Here is a 19,018-nt window from a genome sequence, read left to right as displayed (position 1 = left end):
AATATGAAAATACAATTTCCAAAAATCCATTATTTTCATATTTAATTAGGAAGAATCAATTAAACCATTTTATTAAGTATTTTTAACTACTACTTGTAAATAACTTTATAGTTTAATATGCTTAGAAAACCTAGTATTTATTATTCAATTGGAATTTAATTTTCAACACAATGTTAATTAAGGTAGCTCTAAAAGAAAAAACAAAAAAAAAAAAAAAAAATACAATATAACATCATTCTTGCATTTTGGCAGAATAAAATTAAAATAAAAGAGTGACATGGAGGCAGTGATGACGTCAGCTATTGTTACTTTAGTAATATTTATAGAAGATTAGTATAGATTTGTAATTCATAATTTTAAGTGGGAGAGTCCAACTTCATGAATTCTATCTAAAACTACCATCTTTGAAATGCATTGTTAACCAAGTCACATGCTTCTTACAAATATACAATATAATGACTTAATTAGATATCTAATATATTAAGTTTTATGAAGCATATAATAACAGCTTTTGTATCATAATGACTCATTAGCCTCACAATCTTGATTAATATGCATCTCTATTTAATTCTTATTCCCAGAAAACCTCCGAAAAGATTATTATATTGTTTCCTAATGGTCCAAACAACCTTATGTATGGATGCTGAAGTGCGGTATGCCAAACAGACAGAATCCAATCAGCAATGTCCAAATTTGTTCTTCCTTACATCCGCGATTTAGCTTGTTTCATTGGTCCAGAACTCTACAAAAAATAACAAGAGCAGAATATGTTATCACCCATTAATTATAAAGCTAGTCTCTTAAAAAAAAGATTCCATAAATTATTCACAGCAGCAGGACTGCAGGAGTATATAACAGTATAACGAATTCGAAGATATCACCAAAAACGGAAAGAGTGTAACATCTCAGCTCAATTGACAAAGAACAATACATGTCACAACTAAAATCAAAAGAAAGGTAGTATATATTACTTCATATTTTCAGATGCATTACTTTCAATAAATGGAACTTTAAATTTAGATGCATCAATTTCTTTTTGGCAAAATTGGCTTAACAACACGAACTTTTAACAAGGTGCAAGTAGCAGCATGAACTTTGACTAGTAGCTATAACAACACAAACTTCTTTATTAGGTGCACAAAATATCATAAATGAAGCTTGATACCAAAAATTTTGCCGAAGACACGGTATCCAATATTTTATCATCATAAAAAATCGTCTGGTATTGTGTGCCTCAAATTTTATGCAGGAAAAAAACTTATCAAGCGAGGTTTTGGAGATCAATTTAGTCAAATTTGAGATCAAATTTAGCAAAAAAATTTACAAAAAAATTGATTTGCGTGCTGTAAAAATATCTCGGTAAAGGTCTTGGGTCAATTTGGACCTTTAGGACTAAATATGATATTAAAATTTGCAAAAAGTTGATAAAATATTAATATTCGATAAAATTACCGATCCTCGATTTCATTTATGATATTTTGCGCACCCGATGAAGAAGTTGGTGTTGTCACGGCTACTAGTCAAAGTTCACAATGTTATATGCACCTTGTTAAAAGTTCGTGTTATTAAGGCCAATTTTTCCTTTCTTTTTTAGTTGATAATTATCTCTGTCTTTCTCATATCACATGGGGACCCTACATTTTTTCTCTGAGCTCTTAAAAAGTGCCTAGGAGTTTGTAAATTCAAAAGTGATGCATCTAAAAAAAGGAGGATGTACTTGGAACAATAGATATGTGCAAACCACCATCAAACAGTTACAAAACAGCACATCACCAATTACTTGGGGCAGAAAATGAGAAGTTTCTTACCAATGGAGCCCCCTTGGCTGCCTTCTCAGCCATGTAGGCACAAGGCTTGAAGAACCCTCCGTATTGTTTAGACCATTCCTCCAGCCTAGAATAAATGTACTTAGATCCCAGCATGTCGGCCCAGAACAAGATTCCACCTCTGAAGTCATTAAACATCATATTAGTTTCCATTTTCCCAAGTCTCCCTAACATTTTAGAGAATCAAACTTCATCACTTAAAAACATTTCATTTTAGTAGAGATATACTCAAAATGCATACAGAATCAAACTTTAGAACTTATAAACATATCATTTTTATGAAAACTAAAGACAAGACCTGTAAGGAGGAAACCCCATGCCCATGACACCAGCAATATCCAGATCTGACGCTTTCACAGCAATTCCTTCTGCCAGGACTCGGCAAGCTTCATTGACCACAGGGAAAAAGATCATCTCTATTATGTCCTTCTCAGGTAAGTTCGCTATCTGTAATCAGAGTTCAGTGAGAGAGGGTATATAAATTGGCTTAGTAATTTGTAACTCAGTGAAAGACAGAAAAAAGGCATTCCATAATAACAGGGAAAGCATAATAGTCAACAGCAAAAAGAATGCAGCTATTTTTGTAATAAAACATGCCAATGACGAAAGATATCCAAAAGCCCAGTATAGCAGCTAAATGAATTTAGCAGCTAAATGAATTTACTCTGTCAACAAATTTTTTTGTTTACATAACAACCAATGATTCTTGTTCTTCCGAATAGGTTGCCAGTCAGTCAATAAATATTGGCTTTAAATTGGTCAGTCAATAAATATTAGCTTCAAATTTCATACACTTTTGAAATTTAAAGTTGATACCGATTGACTGACAGTAGCAACCTAATCGGACAAGAATGCAGTCATGCATAGAGAAGATGCACAGACAATAATGGAAAGCACAACATACATGTCACTTACATTACATGCATTACTTTTTTTATAATTCAATATACATCTATATACAATTTTACTTTAATATTCCTACCAAAAAAGTGGAACTACAAAGAGAGGGAAACATGTTAGAAATATACCAAACATTCATAGTTAGTAATTTAGATGGTAAAAAAAATCACAAAATTCAAACCTTAGGATCAACACTAATCCCAGAAATTTCCCTTGCTTTCTCAATATATTTCTTTAACTCAGGATCTGGGCTAGCCTTGCGCTTATCATCGTACAGATAGAACCCTTTACGAGTTGATTCACCTGAGAGAGAGGTAACAAAAGAATCCAAGCCATTCAGCATACATGAGATCAATATCCAATAATGAAAATTTTCTATATTGAAGATTCTGCTACCTGCTCTTTTATCTTCTTGCATAAGAGGGATAATCATAGATTTGTAAGTTCTGTCAGGGAAATGCTCAATGTATTGCATGGCAGTTGCAACGCCTACTCCAAACCCAACAAGGTCAACCAATCTGTAATAAAGTGTAAAAGATAAATTTTTTGAAACAATATAAATCATATAATGATGGCCAGTTGAGAAAACAGAAAGGAAAAAAAAAAAAAAGGTGCAAAAGGTTTTACGCTATTTTACCTAAATGGACCCATTGGCATTCCAAACTTTGTAATTGCTCTGTCAATCTTATGTAAATCAGTGCCATGCTCAACAAGTAGCATAGCTGCTTGTGTATAAGGGAAAAACATTCTATTGACAGCAAACCCCGTACAGTTTCCAACAATGACGGGTGTCTTCTTTATCTTTTTTCCAAGATCTAGCACATCAACTATTACTTGGGGAGAAGTCTTTTGAGTACGGACAATCTCCAATAGGGGCATGATATGAGCAGGACTGCAATTCAAGCATTATCAAAATTATCATGTATTTGAATTAAAAATGAAGGTACAGATGAGGGGTAAAAGGCACATCAAGAGTGTCCACCAAGTACAGCCAAGAATGGTCTTATAAAAGATGCAGGGCAAGAATGCATAATAATCACCTAAAGAAATGAGCTCCAACAATACGATCTTGGGACCAAGTCTTTTCACCTATAAGGTTAAGATCAATAGTAGAAGTATTACTTGCAAGTATGCAATGCGGAGGACAATACTTCTCTAGATCAGCAAAAATTTGTTGCTTCAAGGAAACGTTCTCAATGACAGCCTGTAAGAAGATGAATTTGGTTCCAAACATTTAAATAATATTTAATTCAACCAAGAATTGACTACACTTATCAGCAGAACAGGAAAAAGCACACCCAACCTCTATGACAATATCCACATCTCTAAAGTTGTCGTAGTCCAGAGATCCTTGAATAAGCGACATGGTCTTTCCAAACTTCTCCTCGGTCATTTTCCCTTTCTTGACCCGGCTTTGCAAGTTGGCTAAATTAAAAAAAAAAAAATGTGTTATTCCAAGAAAAAATTTCCAACAATAACAAATCAAACTCAAAATGTAATTCCAGGATCTAGGGTATACCTTTCACTCTGCCAATACCCGCTTCTAAAAGCTTATTGTTCACTTCTTTTAATACAACAGGATAGCTACTAAGAACCAATGCTGTAGCTATTCCAGAACCCATCAGACCACCACCAATAACAGCAACCTTTTTTATCCGTCTTGATGAAAGACCCAAGTCAGTCACACCAGGGACCTGTTTTGGGATTCAAAATACTTGGTAAACCCAATCACAGGCAAGGAAGATGCATAATCAGATAGGGAACTAAGGGAAACACCAGCACAGCATTTCTTAAGCAGATAATAAAACTCACTTATAGTACCCGGAAATCCGAAACCTTCCCCCCCCCCCCCCTCCTGGGATTTTGCATGCACACAGTGTAGACACCTATTTGTGTCTCCCAAAAACCAAACCTAGTGATGAGTACTTCTCACGTCGAATCATAATCGAATGAGGTGAAAGTGTGGAAAGTCTAATGTTGCGGTTAGTTTTTAATTCTTTTCTTTCTCTCTGTTTTTTAAAACCTATTTTAAGAAAACAGTCAATCAAGTTTAGTTTGGTCCATGGTAAGGGTCCAATAATGGTGTAGTTGGATGGGGCTTGAAAAGAGCTTTCCAACGGTATATTATAAGCCCAATTTCGATGAATAATGAGGAAGTTATGGCCAAATTACTAAGCTTGGCGTCTGGCGCCAGGCGCTAATGTCTGGCGTCTAGCGCTAAGTTGTTTTATTCTTTTCGAAACTCTGATTCGTTTTTTATCCATCCGGCTGATTTTCTCTATAAATAGCCTCCTAAAACCTCCGTTTTCCATCATCAATTCTTATTCTTTCTAATTATTTCTTCTCATCAACTCTCATCAAGAATTTCTTGATTCTCTCTCCCTTTTTCTAGCCTAGCCTTTTACAAACAATTTCTCATACATTAGCACTAGACACACCTAGCCAAATTCGAAGTTGTCTTCGCCCTAGACGTAAAAGGTTTTAATTTCTGAGGGTTTGGTCCCAATTCTCTATTTCAATTATTTAATTTAATTGTTTGATTTATTATTTTCCTTGAAGTTACTAACGTGTGTATTTTGTTATTAGAAAAAGATATGAAGCATCCAAGTAAGTGCTTTAATTGATTTAATTGATTTTATGGTTCTTAGAAATCATGTCTAGGTTGTTATTATGATTCCTAGTATCATGTTAGGATGTTTTTCTTAATTTGATGTTTTGAATAACAATAACGATTTCTAGTATCATGTTTAAGGTAATTTCTAATATCAAGTATGATTAAAAGAATGCTTCCTAGTATCATGTCTAGGGTAAAGAATAAGTTTCTTAAATCAATTATGATTTCTATGATGCTTCCTATTTTTCTTTTATAATATTCGTGTTAGTATCATGTTAGGGCTAAACCTTTGATTTTTATTGTCCAGTACATGCTAGGGTTTGTTATTAATCTTATTAGTATCATGCATAAGATCTTGCTATTATTATGCTTTAACATGATTATGATTATTTTAATTATTATGATAATTATTATTATAATTGTTATGATTATTATTATATTGCTTGATTATATATTTATTGTTATTGTTTGATCATACATTTTATGTATGTTTAAAGGGAATTTGTATTTGTAATCATGCTTAATAAGATAATTAATAATCTTATTCAGGGTTAATTTGATTATGATTCAACTTATCGCCAAATAGTTTTATTTGGGCATTAATATTCAACCAACATAGATTAAACAGGTTTCGGGTAAAACCTATTGATTGCATGTTAGTCAGAAAGCGCACGTGAATACGATCAGAATAAAGTAGAGGTTTATTATTAGGGCAGGTTCAATCTCTTTTAAGTTGAATTTGTACGTTCATCCCCGAACTACCAGCCTTGGTTCCAGACCTATTGAAGTTGGCGATCTCCTGGATCGTTAAGGGGTATAACCTTCACCTCGTGAACAGTTTACAAGTTCCTAAAACTTGTTGGCGACTCTTTTGCTCTAGCTTCCTGCCCTTTGGACGCCACCGTACTTTACTGTATGATCACAGTGGGGGTTCAAGTTAGAGGTAATGCTTGAAATATTCCCTACACATAAAGACGTAGATTATTTATTTCCAACTTAGATTTCAAGTGAATCATGCCATAGAGAGGTTGGAGAAGCTAAATACTCCAACATAAGAATTGGAACCATATATATTGTGTAGCTGGCTAGCTGTTTAAAATTGATTTTCTTACTATGTTATAAGTGACATTTATGTCACTTTTACGAGTTTTTTTTTTGGGTGTCATTTGCTTGTTATTTTTCCAATAATTTCCCTCACTTTAACCTTTATTTCCACTTTGTTGCTTATTCTCGTCTTTTGTCTCTTAATTTGAGTATTTTGGTAGTTATAATTAATAATTAAGAGTTCTTCATTCTCTCCTTTTCTTACTCCCTCCGTGTTTTTTTTAAGTGTTACGTCGTGTTTTAATAAGTGTTACACTTCTTTTTTTGGCAAAAAGCTATATTAAAATATTATATCTCTCCTCTCTCATGGTCCCCACCCAAACTCACTACTACTTTCTTTATTATATCTCTCCTCTCACATTCATTACTTTTCAATAAACTATTAACCCACCATCTTTCTTTTACAATTTTTTAATACTCCAACTACCTCACTTATCTCTTATTTTATTTAAGTCAATTAAATTGCCTAAAACTATGTGGCGGTCAAACTGTAAGACTTAAAAAAACACGGAGGGAGTATTTTATTTAGTTTAGCACTTTATTTTACTTTGTTTTATTTTATTCTAGATTCTCCCTCGTGTTTGGTTTTGTTTGTAGGAGTGTTCGGGTCAAGGCACATATTTCAAGGTCAATTGGCTTGGATTGAAATTTCGTGTCCAAATCAAGTAAATGCCAACAAAGCTGCAACAACTGCTGCTCACCTCAACCTTATCCATCACCGCACCAATTTATTAACCTACACCACACTAACCACTCACCAACACTATAGGTGTGATCGAGAGTTTGACTACTACCTTGAGTGTGCGGGAGTGACCTAGGTTGTTAAGACATTTTCTCCATTCTTTTGGCTTAATCAATTGGATTATTTATGGTTGTTTGCTTGCGATTGTAATAGTGTATTGGGTACTTCTTGGTGATTTGGATGTGCTCATTGAGGTGTGCTTAATGCTTGCTTTCATTTTGGCTAATTGAATACATGATCTAATATTGCTACTCTTTTTAGTTGCTTGGAAAAGAACTAAATAGGTCGATGTGAACCTCCTTGAGTTGATGTTGAGCCCTTGGCTGGGATTGGGTGCTTGATTGTGTAGTGTGCTTGGGAGAGACCTAGATGGTTAGGCAATACCCTCTAATTGATTGAGAATGCCCATGTTTAGTGTTATGTTTGTGTTTGTCTTGTTAATCCTTAATCCCCTTTCCCTAGTGACTTTACTTCTTGTGTTATCTTCTTTTTAGGCGTTCTATTTGCTAGTTTATAGATTGTAGTTGGCTTTAAACACAAAAACCAAAAAAAAAATGACCCGCGATAAGGAAATTTGACTTTAGCTAATTCTTTTCACCTACTTCCTAGTGGATACAATCCCTACTCCACTATACTACTCTTTAGTGTAAAGTTAAGGGTATAATTTGACTAGGTTCCTAAACCCACGACACCTAGGAATCCAATCACTGTGTCAGTTTCACTCTCCACCAACTTAAGAAACACACTACTCTAGGCATTATATATGACTGATGGAAAATAATTCAAACCTTTATTGGCCGATGAGCATGATATTTTTATAAATTATAAATGCTGTTTTCTATGACAGTAAACTAAATGTGTGAGAAACTTCACTCAACCAAAACTATCTACATCCAACTCTTGACACCTAGTTAGACAAACTTTTTATACTTACTAAACGTGTGAGAAACTTCACTCAATCAAAACTACCTACATTCTTCTCTTGGCAGGCTGACGTTTTATACCCCATAAAATATATAAAGATACGACAAGGCAACATAATAACTTCCATTTGATGGCTAAGATCTCCTCCTAATGTTTGAGTCACAAAAAGGTAGAAATTATGAACAGTTACTCATCAACACTAATCACAGTTCACATAAATACATGAAACTCAAATATTTTGTATATCTCGCAAGTGTAGAGGCCTGTAGGGTGGGCCATATGGCGCTTATGAAATGCAACCTGACGGTTTAGTTATTTATGGCCTGCTGGATGATATAAAATTCTGTTTGTTTAATGTGTGTTTAACCAGAGTTGAAAACCTTGATTTAAATTCAGGGATGGTTTGGACTGAAGCATCAGACTGGAACGCATACAGATATTTGGAAAATAAAAAATTATCACATCATCCATGTTTGTGAGGCCAATTTATCCTCCCCGTACTATTTTTTCGTTATCAAGTCTTAAGTTATTAGAAAAGAACAGAGGTGAAGACTAAAAGGAACAAGAAGAGAAAAGTAGGAGCAGAAGAAAAATTCACTTGGTGATTAGTGAAAAAAAAATAAAAGATGAACCTTTGATGTTCCTCGTTGAGCAAAAAAAATGTGGACCAAACTCTTGCAAGTGTCAGAGCGGAGAAGTTCTTCAAAAGCATCAGCCTCCTGCCAGAGATTAATGTTAAAAAAAACTGTCTCAGTACAACAAATGTGCATAGGAAAACCTGAAGGAATGATCAACGAGGATATACAAACCTTCCACAAGCCAGCACGAGGTCCAGAAGCTATGCCTTCTTCAATAACATCTATACAAACCTGAGGGTGCCTGAGGTTTGGAGCCTGCTTTCGGGCCTGTGCCCTAGCAAATTTTAAAATTTCCCTTGCCTCTCCAAGTGGCTCTAACTTGTCTGTCTTATAAAGACTTGAAACCCAAGGTTTTCTACGCTCTACGATATCAAGGGCCCAGCGACGAGCAGCACTAAGCAATTCGTTGGCTGGGACTACTGCATCAACAAGTCCTAAATCATGGGCTTCTGAACCTCTGACTGCCTTAGAAGTCTGCAGAGGATACAATGAATTTTGATTTAAGAAATTGAATGTCTGGTATATTTCAAGTAAACCACATACCAAAATCTTTTCGACAAATAAAGTTATATAATAAGATAAATAAATTACCAGCATCATTTCAAGAGCTTTAGAGAGTCCGACTAGCCGAGGAAGACGCTGGGTCCCTGAGATCATTGAGATTATAATATAAAGTAGCACAAAGTATAAAATCTAAAGCATAAATTTTTGGATCAATTTGCCCAGCATTCAATAATACTAGAGCCAGATATATTGTTACGTTGCTCTAATATCACATGCAACATGAGGATTTGCATTTGCAAGTTTAAATGACTTATATATAAACATGGCATCATATTGTTATTGACATAGTTACTTTAAAGACCATTTCCTTTTAATGCCAGTTATTGTTTCGGGCACACTAATTTAATTGAAAAATTCAGAAATACCCCAAGTATTTTACAAAGTTCGAGAGAATATAGAAAAAGACAAAACCAAAAGGTTGCTCCATATTGCACCAAATATGTTGCCCAAATCCCTATCGCCACCCTGCATTCCCCTGTTGCCGCCACTGACAATCCACAGGTTGTCAGTAGACCCTAAGTTAAACTCATCAGGGTCCACTATGTTACATCAACTCTTCATTATTTGTTCCGTACCCATGTCGGACACTTAATTTGACAAAGTGACAAGCCTAATGCATACTTAGACCATTTCACTTATCTTAAACCACATAGCTGCAGAACAATATGTAAAAGAAGGGAAAAATGTGCATTACATGTGCTCAGAAATAGGCTTCGGCTTCGGTACACGTGCTCAGAAAATAGGCTTCGGCTCTCTCTCTCCCTCTCCCTCTCCCTCTCCCTCTCCCCCTCCCTCCCTCTCCCTCTCCCTCTCTCTCTCTCTCTCTCTCTCAACCAGAAAGGTACACTGCATGACTGCATCACAGTCCCATATTACCTTGTGTCAAGCGTACCACATAAGCAATTTAGCAGCTTGGTTATGATTGTTGTGCATATTTGCTGGTGCGTTCAAATATGGAGAATATTACATGCTTTATCTAGTTGTATCTCTATTTGTAAATATGTGTGTACAATGCAATTTTTTCGAGATGATAACAGTTAAATGCACAAAACAATTTTAAATCATTTCAGCATTGGATAGATATGAGGACATTGTGGCATTCTATAGTATACAAAATAGAAGGGGCAGTGGTTTCAGCTTGGTCTTCAAGTATGAGTATCTAGAACAAAACATACCATTTCACAAGCATTAATGGAGATAATTTACCTCCAAATCCAGGAATTATTCCAAGCTGAAGTTCAGGCAAACCCAGTTGTACATTAGAGGTGGATATCCGAGCATGGCAAGCCTGTACAAAAATTAAAACTAGTGAGCCCTCGCAAGGCAACATAACAAACACGTGCACAATAGTATTTCTTATAATAATCTTACAAGAGATAAAATCGTGTCTCATACCATAGCAACCTCTAGACCTCCACCTAAGGCTAAGCCGTCAATAGCAGCAACTGAAGGTTTTCTTGAAGCTGTTCACAACCAAAAAAAAAAATTCAATACATAAATAAAATTAGCCCAGATTGTTTCAAGCTCAATTTGCTCCTAAAATAATTAAAAACTATGAGTACACCTTCCACTATGTCAGTGAGAACCTCCACTGCCACATAACCACGCTTTGGTGATTCAGCTGCCAACATTTACAAATTAAGTTAAAAGAGCTAATTATTAATATAGGAAACAAATCTCAGATCCTTCAACATGAACATGAAAAATATGACATACTCTTTCCGTTTTGGATTCCACCAAAAGTAGTGATATCAAAACCACCAGAAAATTTTCCCTTAGCACCTGCCACAGAAAAGAAATTAAAATTTTTGTACATTGTGTCAGAACTCCAACAACTAATTTGTGAAATGAAGAGTGGCATTATGGCTCTACCTGTAACTACAATTGCCTTGACATCATTTCTTCTTAATGCCTCATCAAAGCTCGCTCTCAAGCTTTGTAACACTGTCAAAATAGTGATATCAGACTAAGAAAATAATATGCAAGTTCTTAAATCAAACAACTGATAAGTTCTTTAGAGAGCTCAAACACAAATTTACTGCCACAGATACAGCAATTCAACAAGACCAATCTGGATGCAGAATAACAAATAATTGAGTCTTAAGCATATTACTCAGATAAACATGTAGGAAAATTTATCAAAATGCACCCTCTATGTGAACAGTCTGTTCTGCTAACCACTCCAATTTTAAAAAATCAATTAAATCAGCCCCAACTTTTACTTTATTTTCACACAACCACCCAAGACTTCAACCTTAAATAAAGCCTTTATTTAATCAAACAACCCTTGAACAGAGTTTTCTCTCAAACAACCACCCCTACGGTATCATCGTAGTTGATTAACAAAAATTGAGGTAATGTTAGTTGTTTAATAATAAATTTCTCCCTTCGTCCTTTTTTGTTCTTACCATTTGAAATCTTTTTTACTATTCATAAGATGAGAGGATCTTCTAAACAGCTCTCAATACATAAAACATAACATATTCATGTTGAGTTATATTTGATTCGTCTCAATGAATCAAATATTGTTATATTTTACACTAATGTGGAACTAAAGATATTAATGGTTATACTAATGTGTAACCAAAGATATTAATGTTTAGCAACTAGCTAACCATCTCGTGTCTAATCTCAAAGAAGGGTTTATGATCAATACATTTTATGTTTGAAACCAAAGAATATCTACATTTTTTTGCAAAAGTTACAATCATTGTTGATAACCTACACTAATGGAAATGAGATCAATATATTTACTCTGTAATTTATTAGTATTCTAATTCGACTTTTAACACTATTCACACACACTATCATATAACTTTTTCTCAATGTAAACTTCACAATATATCTATACATTTAAAATTGATTAAATATATTAATATTCATAGTTGTGTGTTAACAAACGTACAAGTAATGTGAAACAACTTTAGGAAATATTCAGAACCTTTCTCCAACGCTAACACCATATGACGTGGTTTCAAGAGGTTTAAAAACTTGATTAAAGCAGTTAGACAAAGGAAGTTGTCGGAACCAGGGTTGTGATGATGATAAACAAAAGCCTCTTCATACTCTTTGTCAAGTAGATAAAGATTAGGCAAAAGAGTAAAGAGACTACAAACTCCATTCTCATCTCTTTGTCTTCTACAGGAGTGGAGGGAAGAGAATCAAATAAATTGGTGCTAATTCGGGTCTCTATATTTTCTCCAAGGTGAAGATGCTCTATTGCTCTCTCAGATATTAATCTTTAGCATTGTGGAGGACAATTTTTACTAAAGCCCATATTAGTCAAATTCTGCACAGGTGAAAACAAAGCTATAGGAACAGGCATTGTTATACATTCTCACAGCATTTCAAGTAGCGCTATGGACATCCACATATTCCCTATTTACAGCAATACCATCAGCTCCAACTTCCATTGTTGTTCTACCCTTCATGATTTCGGTTCACACAATTTTCTCTCTCCTCAAAAAGCTTAATTGAAGAGTGTAATGAGATATTGAGATGAGATTAATGGAGTTAGTTGAGAATTTAGATGTCCTAAGCCCACAGGATCCTAACCAATCTTTCAGTTTATTTATGCTGCACCCAAATATACATGTGAAATTTTTCATTAAAGCTCAGTTTGTTTTGATAGAAAACATTTTCCAGGAAAACGAATTTCTCATTTCGCATTGTTTGGTTAGTAAAGGGTAAAGCAATTTCCAAAAGGAGGAAACTAGTTCTCCCAAGAATCGTAAACATTTATTACTTAAAATGAAGCCATGCCACATTTCCTCCATACTATTAAGTATTAACATCCATTTCCTCTTCTCTCATACATCTTCTTTCCAGACCAATTTTCCTCTTCCTTTTTAAGTATTAATGTAAGGGAACAAATAACAGAGAACCATTTTCAAATTGGTGTTTTCCCTTGAAAAATTATTTTCAATGGAGAATCATTTTCCTATCAAAACAAACAAAACCTAAAGATCTTTGTTTGCTACCCAGCATAAACTGTTGGTAATTGCTTCAAATTATTAGTCGTTAATGTTTCCTATCTTCTAGTTAGTTGTTGTTAGTGTATGCTTATTATAAGGAGTATAAGTTAGTGGGTCTCAGGATATTTACTAGTAGTGGGTTAGTTAGTGGGATATAGCATAGCATATTCTTAGAAGGATGCAGTTACTTAGTCCGGGTCTTTAGGCATGCAGTATATTAGTGGAGTATGATGGTATTTAGTCTATATATAGGTTACGTTTGCTTTGAAAGATATGAAGTTGTAGTCCTTGTTTATCAATAATTAGTATCATCATCAGTTTTTGGTGAATTATATTATTTCATATTCATTGTTTTCGAGTTTCAACATGGTATCCGAGACGATGGTTCAATCCTAGACCTTATTAAAAAGTCGTGAGTCGTGAGGAAAATAAAAAGGGTCGTGAGTTTCATAAAAAATAGTAGTTCATTTTTTTTGTGAGTCAGCAATCATGTCAAATGGTCGCATAAACTCGTCGTCACAGGCCTTAATTCCAATGTTTAAGGGTGAGAATTATCACCCATGGAGTCTAAAGATGAAGAACTTGTTTAAGTCTCAAGAGTAATGGGACTTGGTGGAGAACGGTTATAGTGAGCCGAACCCAGCACCGGCTATTCCTAATCAACAATTACGTGAAAATCGTAAGACAGATGCAAAGGCTCTATTGTACATCCAATCGGCAATGGATGATAAGGTTTTCCCGCGAATTTTTCCTGCGTCAACATCTAAACAAGCGTGGAAATTTTGAAGAAAGAGTATTTTGGTGATAAGAAGGTAATTGTCGTTAAACTACAAACTTTACATCGTAGTTTTGAGAGCATGACAATGCAAGACAAAGAAACAATCCAAAGTTCCTTGTCTAGAGTATCTGATATTGTAAGTCAGATGAGAATCTATGGTGATACTATTACTAATGAGACTATTGTTAGTAAGGTATTAAGATGTCTTCACAAGATGAAAGACTATAGGCATGTTGTTACCGCAATTTTGGAGTCAAGGGATTTATCAACCTATACATTTGATGAGTTGATGAGTTCTTTGATGGCTCATGAAGAGAGGATGGATAAGTCTACGGATGACGATGTCAGAGGAAAAAGCCTTTCAAGTTAAAGGGAAAATGTCGGATGGTAGTGGTCGTGGTCAAGGTCGTGAAGAAAGTGGTGATCGGGGTAGTGGTCGGGGTCGTTCATCAATGAGAAGTGTTCAATGCTACTACTGCAAGAGGTATGGTCACAAAGAAGATCGTTGTTGGGATAAACAAAGACACGAGCAAGGTGGTGAGCAAAACAATTTTGCTCAAAAGGTTGAGGAAGAGAGCAGACTCTTCTAGGTTCAAGTGTTTGTGGTTGAAGAGAGCAAGTTGTGGTCGTGTACATGTCTATTAGTGCATACAAGTCGTGATGTTTTTGGTGTCGAGATGAAGTCGTGTTCAAGTCGAGATTGCAAGTTCATAGTCGTGAGATTCTTGGAGCAGTGAGTGCATACAAGTTGTTTTTTATCTTTTTGAAGCAAGGGGGTGTGTTGGTAATTGCTTCAAATTATTAGTCGTTAGTGTTTCCTATCTTCTTATTAGTTGTTGTTAGTGTATGCTTATTATAAGGAGTATAAGTTAGTGGGTCTTAGGATATTTACTAGTAGTGGGTTAGTTAGTGGGATATAACGTAGCATATTCTTTGAAGGATGCAGTTACTTAGTCCGGGTCTTTAGGCATGCAGTATGTTAGTGGAGTATGATGGTATTTAGTCTATATATAGGTTACGTACTTTTCTTTGAAAGATATGAAGTTGTAGTCCTTGTTTATCAATAATTAGTATCATCATCAGTTTATTTTGGTGCATTATATTATTTCATATTCATTGTTTTTGAGTTTCAACATAAACATGACAATGTTGAAAACAGTTCAAGGTCCCAGACTCTCATCCATGTTTTCCACCATTATATAGTAGGAACAATCCTTTAGTCAGCAAAGATACTTGGCCTCATACTTCTCTAAAATTTCCAAATTTTTCAACCACTAAATGTCGTACCAAAAATTGCAATGGGAAACTTAGGAATTAAATTTGATCAACGGATATACTCAGTTATGACAAAAATTAGCTAAATTGCTTAGCCTTGTAATCGCCAAATTTGAAAGGCAAAGGTCGGATTCCAGGTAATTTTTCCATTAAAAAGTTATTTAGATTCACTTAATTGAATGCCTTTAATTTCAACAAATGTATACACTCTTTATGCTACTTCTTTTATCTTTTCCTTTTTACAGTATTCACTTGACACATTTGTCAATGCATCTCTATAATTTAGCCAATAACAAGTACTCCCTTCGTGTTTTTTTTAAGTGTTACAGTTTGACCGGCACATAGTTTTAGGCAATTTAATTGACTTAAATAAAATAAGAGGTAAGTGGGATAGTTAGAGTATTAAAAAATTATAAAAGAAAGATAGTGGGATTAATAGTTTATTGAAAAGTAATTAATGTGAGAGAAAAGATATAATAAAAAACTAGTAGTGGGTTTAGGTAGGGACCATGAAAGGGGAGAGATATAATATTTTAATGTAGCTTTTTGCAAAAAAAAAAAAAAAGTGTAAAGCCGGAAATGGAAAGTGTACCACTTAAAAAAACACGGAGAAAGTAACAACTTTAGTTACGCATATACTTAAAATTTATACTCCCTCCATTTTTAAAGAATTGCTCCATTTCATGCTAATGTTAATATTTGATCACTAATATCTCTAATTATCAATAAGTATAAATTCTAACAATTGAAAATTAATAATCTATCCATTGAGATGATTCCAACAAGTACTCATAATACCATATTTTTTCTTATGTATAAATCACAAACATTAGTCGAGGTAGGATAAATTGAATAGTGCAAAGAATAGAAATTGAGCAAATATCGAAGGAGTACTTCGTAAAAAAAAAATGATATTTAAACATTTATAATAAAATGAATCTAACAATATTATTTACTCCGTAATGTTCACATTTGATTACAGATTATGTAAATTGTGCATAAAGTCATTACATAACAACATAAAAAAAAACGAAGGAAGTAAAATCATATAGGAACATTTCATTAACCCCTTTATTGAACACACTCCAATTCAATCACTTAAACCCTAACAATCACAAAAAAATTATTACAAAAAAATACATATACGAACACAAAATAAATCAGGCGATCAAAATCAATCAGATTTCCCATCATCAACAAACAATTAAAATTCAAATTACAACGAAGATCCGAGGAGAAAGAAAGAAAGAATACCATCAAGAGAAAGAGAATTAACAGGAGGATTGATAATGGTGATTACAGCAACACCATCAGCTCCAACTTCCATGGTTGTTCTACCCTTCATTATTTTCCTTTACACAATTTTCTCTCTCCTCAAAAATCTTTCAGTCACGTCTAATTGAAGAGCGTAATAAGATGAGATTAATGGAGTTAGTTGTGGATTCAGATGTGTGTTTTAATGGAGGTGTCGTGTGCGGAAATGCAAAAATGACGCTGCGTTTTATATGATAGCAAAATATCTTTATTTGGTAAAATTATTACGGAAAATCGATTTTTTAATTTAAAATAAATTTAAAATTAGTATTATCTGAATTGATTTGATGATGAATTCGGCTGTAATATAGTTGGTGATAATTTATTATCAAGCCACGTAAGTTAGGAAATAGTAGTACATGTATATCTGATGATTTCATTATTGCGCTTTTCAAAGCTTGGTGATAAGCTTGATCCAAGGCAGTACTCCGTATGACAAAAGACACCGATGTTAATTTATGCAAAGATAGTTTTTTTTTTTTTCAATAGTTTACTAAGAAAAGCAAACAATAAATTGAAAAAACAACCAAACAACACAACAAATTAAAATAGGAAACTAAGAAGATGACGTCTACAAGCAAAAGTGGTAAGCTCAAACAGTGGCAGATCTTGGTCAAAAATATTAGAGGGGTCGAGATTTGAATCTTTTATCTCTCACTACAAAATAATCACTATGTTCTAATATTTTATATGTAAAATAAGGTTATTTAAGTTCATTAGCTAATTTATTTCAACAATTTACCGGGGGTCGGGCCCTTAATGGCCCCGGTGGAAGGTCCCCCTCTAAGCTCAAGAGCAAGAGAATTAAAAACCCACGGATGCTTCATAATTCGACACATTAGAAGATGGAGGATAATGGAATAAGTCTCCTAGAGGACCCAAAAAAAAAAAAAAAAAAAAATAAAATAAAAAACACCTTAATATCCATTGAACCCTATCTTCGTAACGCAGTTACAATAGCCTCACAACCAATATGGATCAGAAGGTGCTAGAAACCTCAGCTCGGTTTGTGGCGACACACAAGGCAAAAACACAAGCCATCAATTCAGCCTGCAATGCAGAGTTGGCCCAACAAACTTGGCTTCTCCTCCAATAACTCGATACATGCACTAGATTCTCTAGGATTTTTAGGCACACATCAATCAAATTCAAATCCTTTCCACAAAGATTTATGAAAGGAAAAGGAAGCACGTAATCCAAGTGGAAGAGATATGTGTAAATCGACCAACCTGCAAGCCTTAGCACTCCTGGAAAACCAACCAAAAGCAAGGGCAAAAAGAGAGAATATGGGGAAAAAATCCATCACGGAAATGCATATTAATCCTAGACAACCAAATGGTCAACAACAAACTAAGAAAGAAATTCAAAGCAAACTAGTCTTTGGATGAAGCAAACTGAGATATCAACTCCACACACCAAACCTCAAAAGAGGAAAGATGCACAAGGTCTAGACGAAGACACAGCAGACCACAAACCAAAATGCGAAGAACCAAAAAGCAATCTCAAAAGAGATGAACCACGGTTTTAGTGGACTAGTTACAAAAGGCATAACAGGGATCAATAGGAATACCCTTGCCTAGGGGTGGGGCTTCGGTGTGGCGGTTCGGTTTGACCTCGGTTTGAGTCGGTTTCGGTTTGGAGCGGTTCGGATTGAAACGGTTTAGTTTAGCTGGCGGGTCGGTTTGGGTTAGTCACGGCTCGGTTTGGTTTCGGTTTATTTCTTTGCGGTTTAAATTCGGTTTGGGTCATAAGCGGGTCGGTTTATAAACGATTCGGATTATGTCGGTTCGGTTTGATACGGGTCGGTTTAAGGGGCGGGTTTACCCGGGTCAATGTCAGTTCGGTTTACAAACGGTTTGGATCAAGTCGGTTTGGTTTGAAATGGGTCGGTTTAGGGGCGGATTTACCCGGGTCAATATCGGTTCGGTTTATAAACGGTGCGAATCATGTCGGTTCAGTTTGAAATGGGCCGGTTTAGTAGAGGGTTTACACAGTTCAATTGGTTCGGTTTATGAACGGTTTGGATCATGTCGGTTCGGTTTATAAGCGGTTTGGGTCATGAATTCATGATTGTTTTAAAGATCGCGTCATGACCATGATTTAATGAGTTGATACTTATAATATGATAAATCGATAATTAAGAATGTATAAGTATTCAATTAGATTGATCAACAAGTGTTTTAAACTTTTAAGTTTTAATAATCAGATATGTAAATATGTTTATCGATTGTAGTACATACCAATAATTCAATGAGACAATGATACTTATGATAGTATGATAATGATACCAACCGTACATTCGTACGATATGATATACATAATAATTAATCTATAATTACATATACATTAACAATATCGTATTGAA

The 19,018-nt window shown here is 34.6% G+C and overlaps 1 protein-coding gene across 1 annotated transcript; it reads right to left on the bottom strand.

The window, feature by feature from the left end:
• Positions 1-302: 302 nt before the first annotated feature.
• LOC110707499 (peroxisomal fatty acid beta-oxidation multifunctional protein MFP2-like) lies at positions 303-16,849 on the bottom strand. The gene is made up of 18 exons (XM_021885511.1): positions 16,594-16,849; positions 11,185-11,256; positions 11,029-11,094; positions 10,877-10,933; positions 10,708-10,775; positions 10,519-10,600; positions 9,340-9,395; positions 8,920-9,222; positions 8,743-8,829; positions 4,246-4,420; positions 4,030-4,151; positions 3,767-3,930; positions 3,364-3,618; positions 3,123-3,244; positions 2,908-3,029; positions 2,125-2,273; positions 1,809-1,947; positions 303-742 (listed from the first exon to the last, which is right to left on the bottom strand). The coding sequence occupies exons 1-18, from the start codon at positions 16,682-16,684 to the stop codon at positions 704-706; spliced, it is 2,169 nt and encodes a 722-aa protein (XP_021741203.1). The 5' UTR covers positions 16,685-16,849; the 3' UTR covers positions 303-703.
• Positions 16,850-19,018: the final 2,169 nt, after the last annotated feature.

The sequence above is a fragment of the Chenopodium quinoa genome, unplaced genomic scaffold (genome assembly GCF_001683475.1).
Source record: "Chenopodium quinoa cultivar QQ74 unplaced genomic scaffold, ASM168347v1, whole genome shotgun sequence".
Classification (NCBI taxonomy): Eukaryota; Viridiplantae; Streptophyta; class Magnoliopsida; order Caryophyllales; family Amaranthaceae; genus Chenopodium; species Chenopodium quinoa.
Note: the sequence above shows the minus strand (reverse complement) of the source record. Positions and strands in the feature narration are given on the sequence as shown.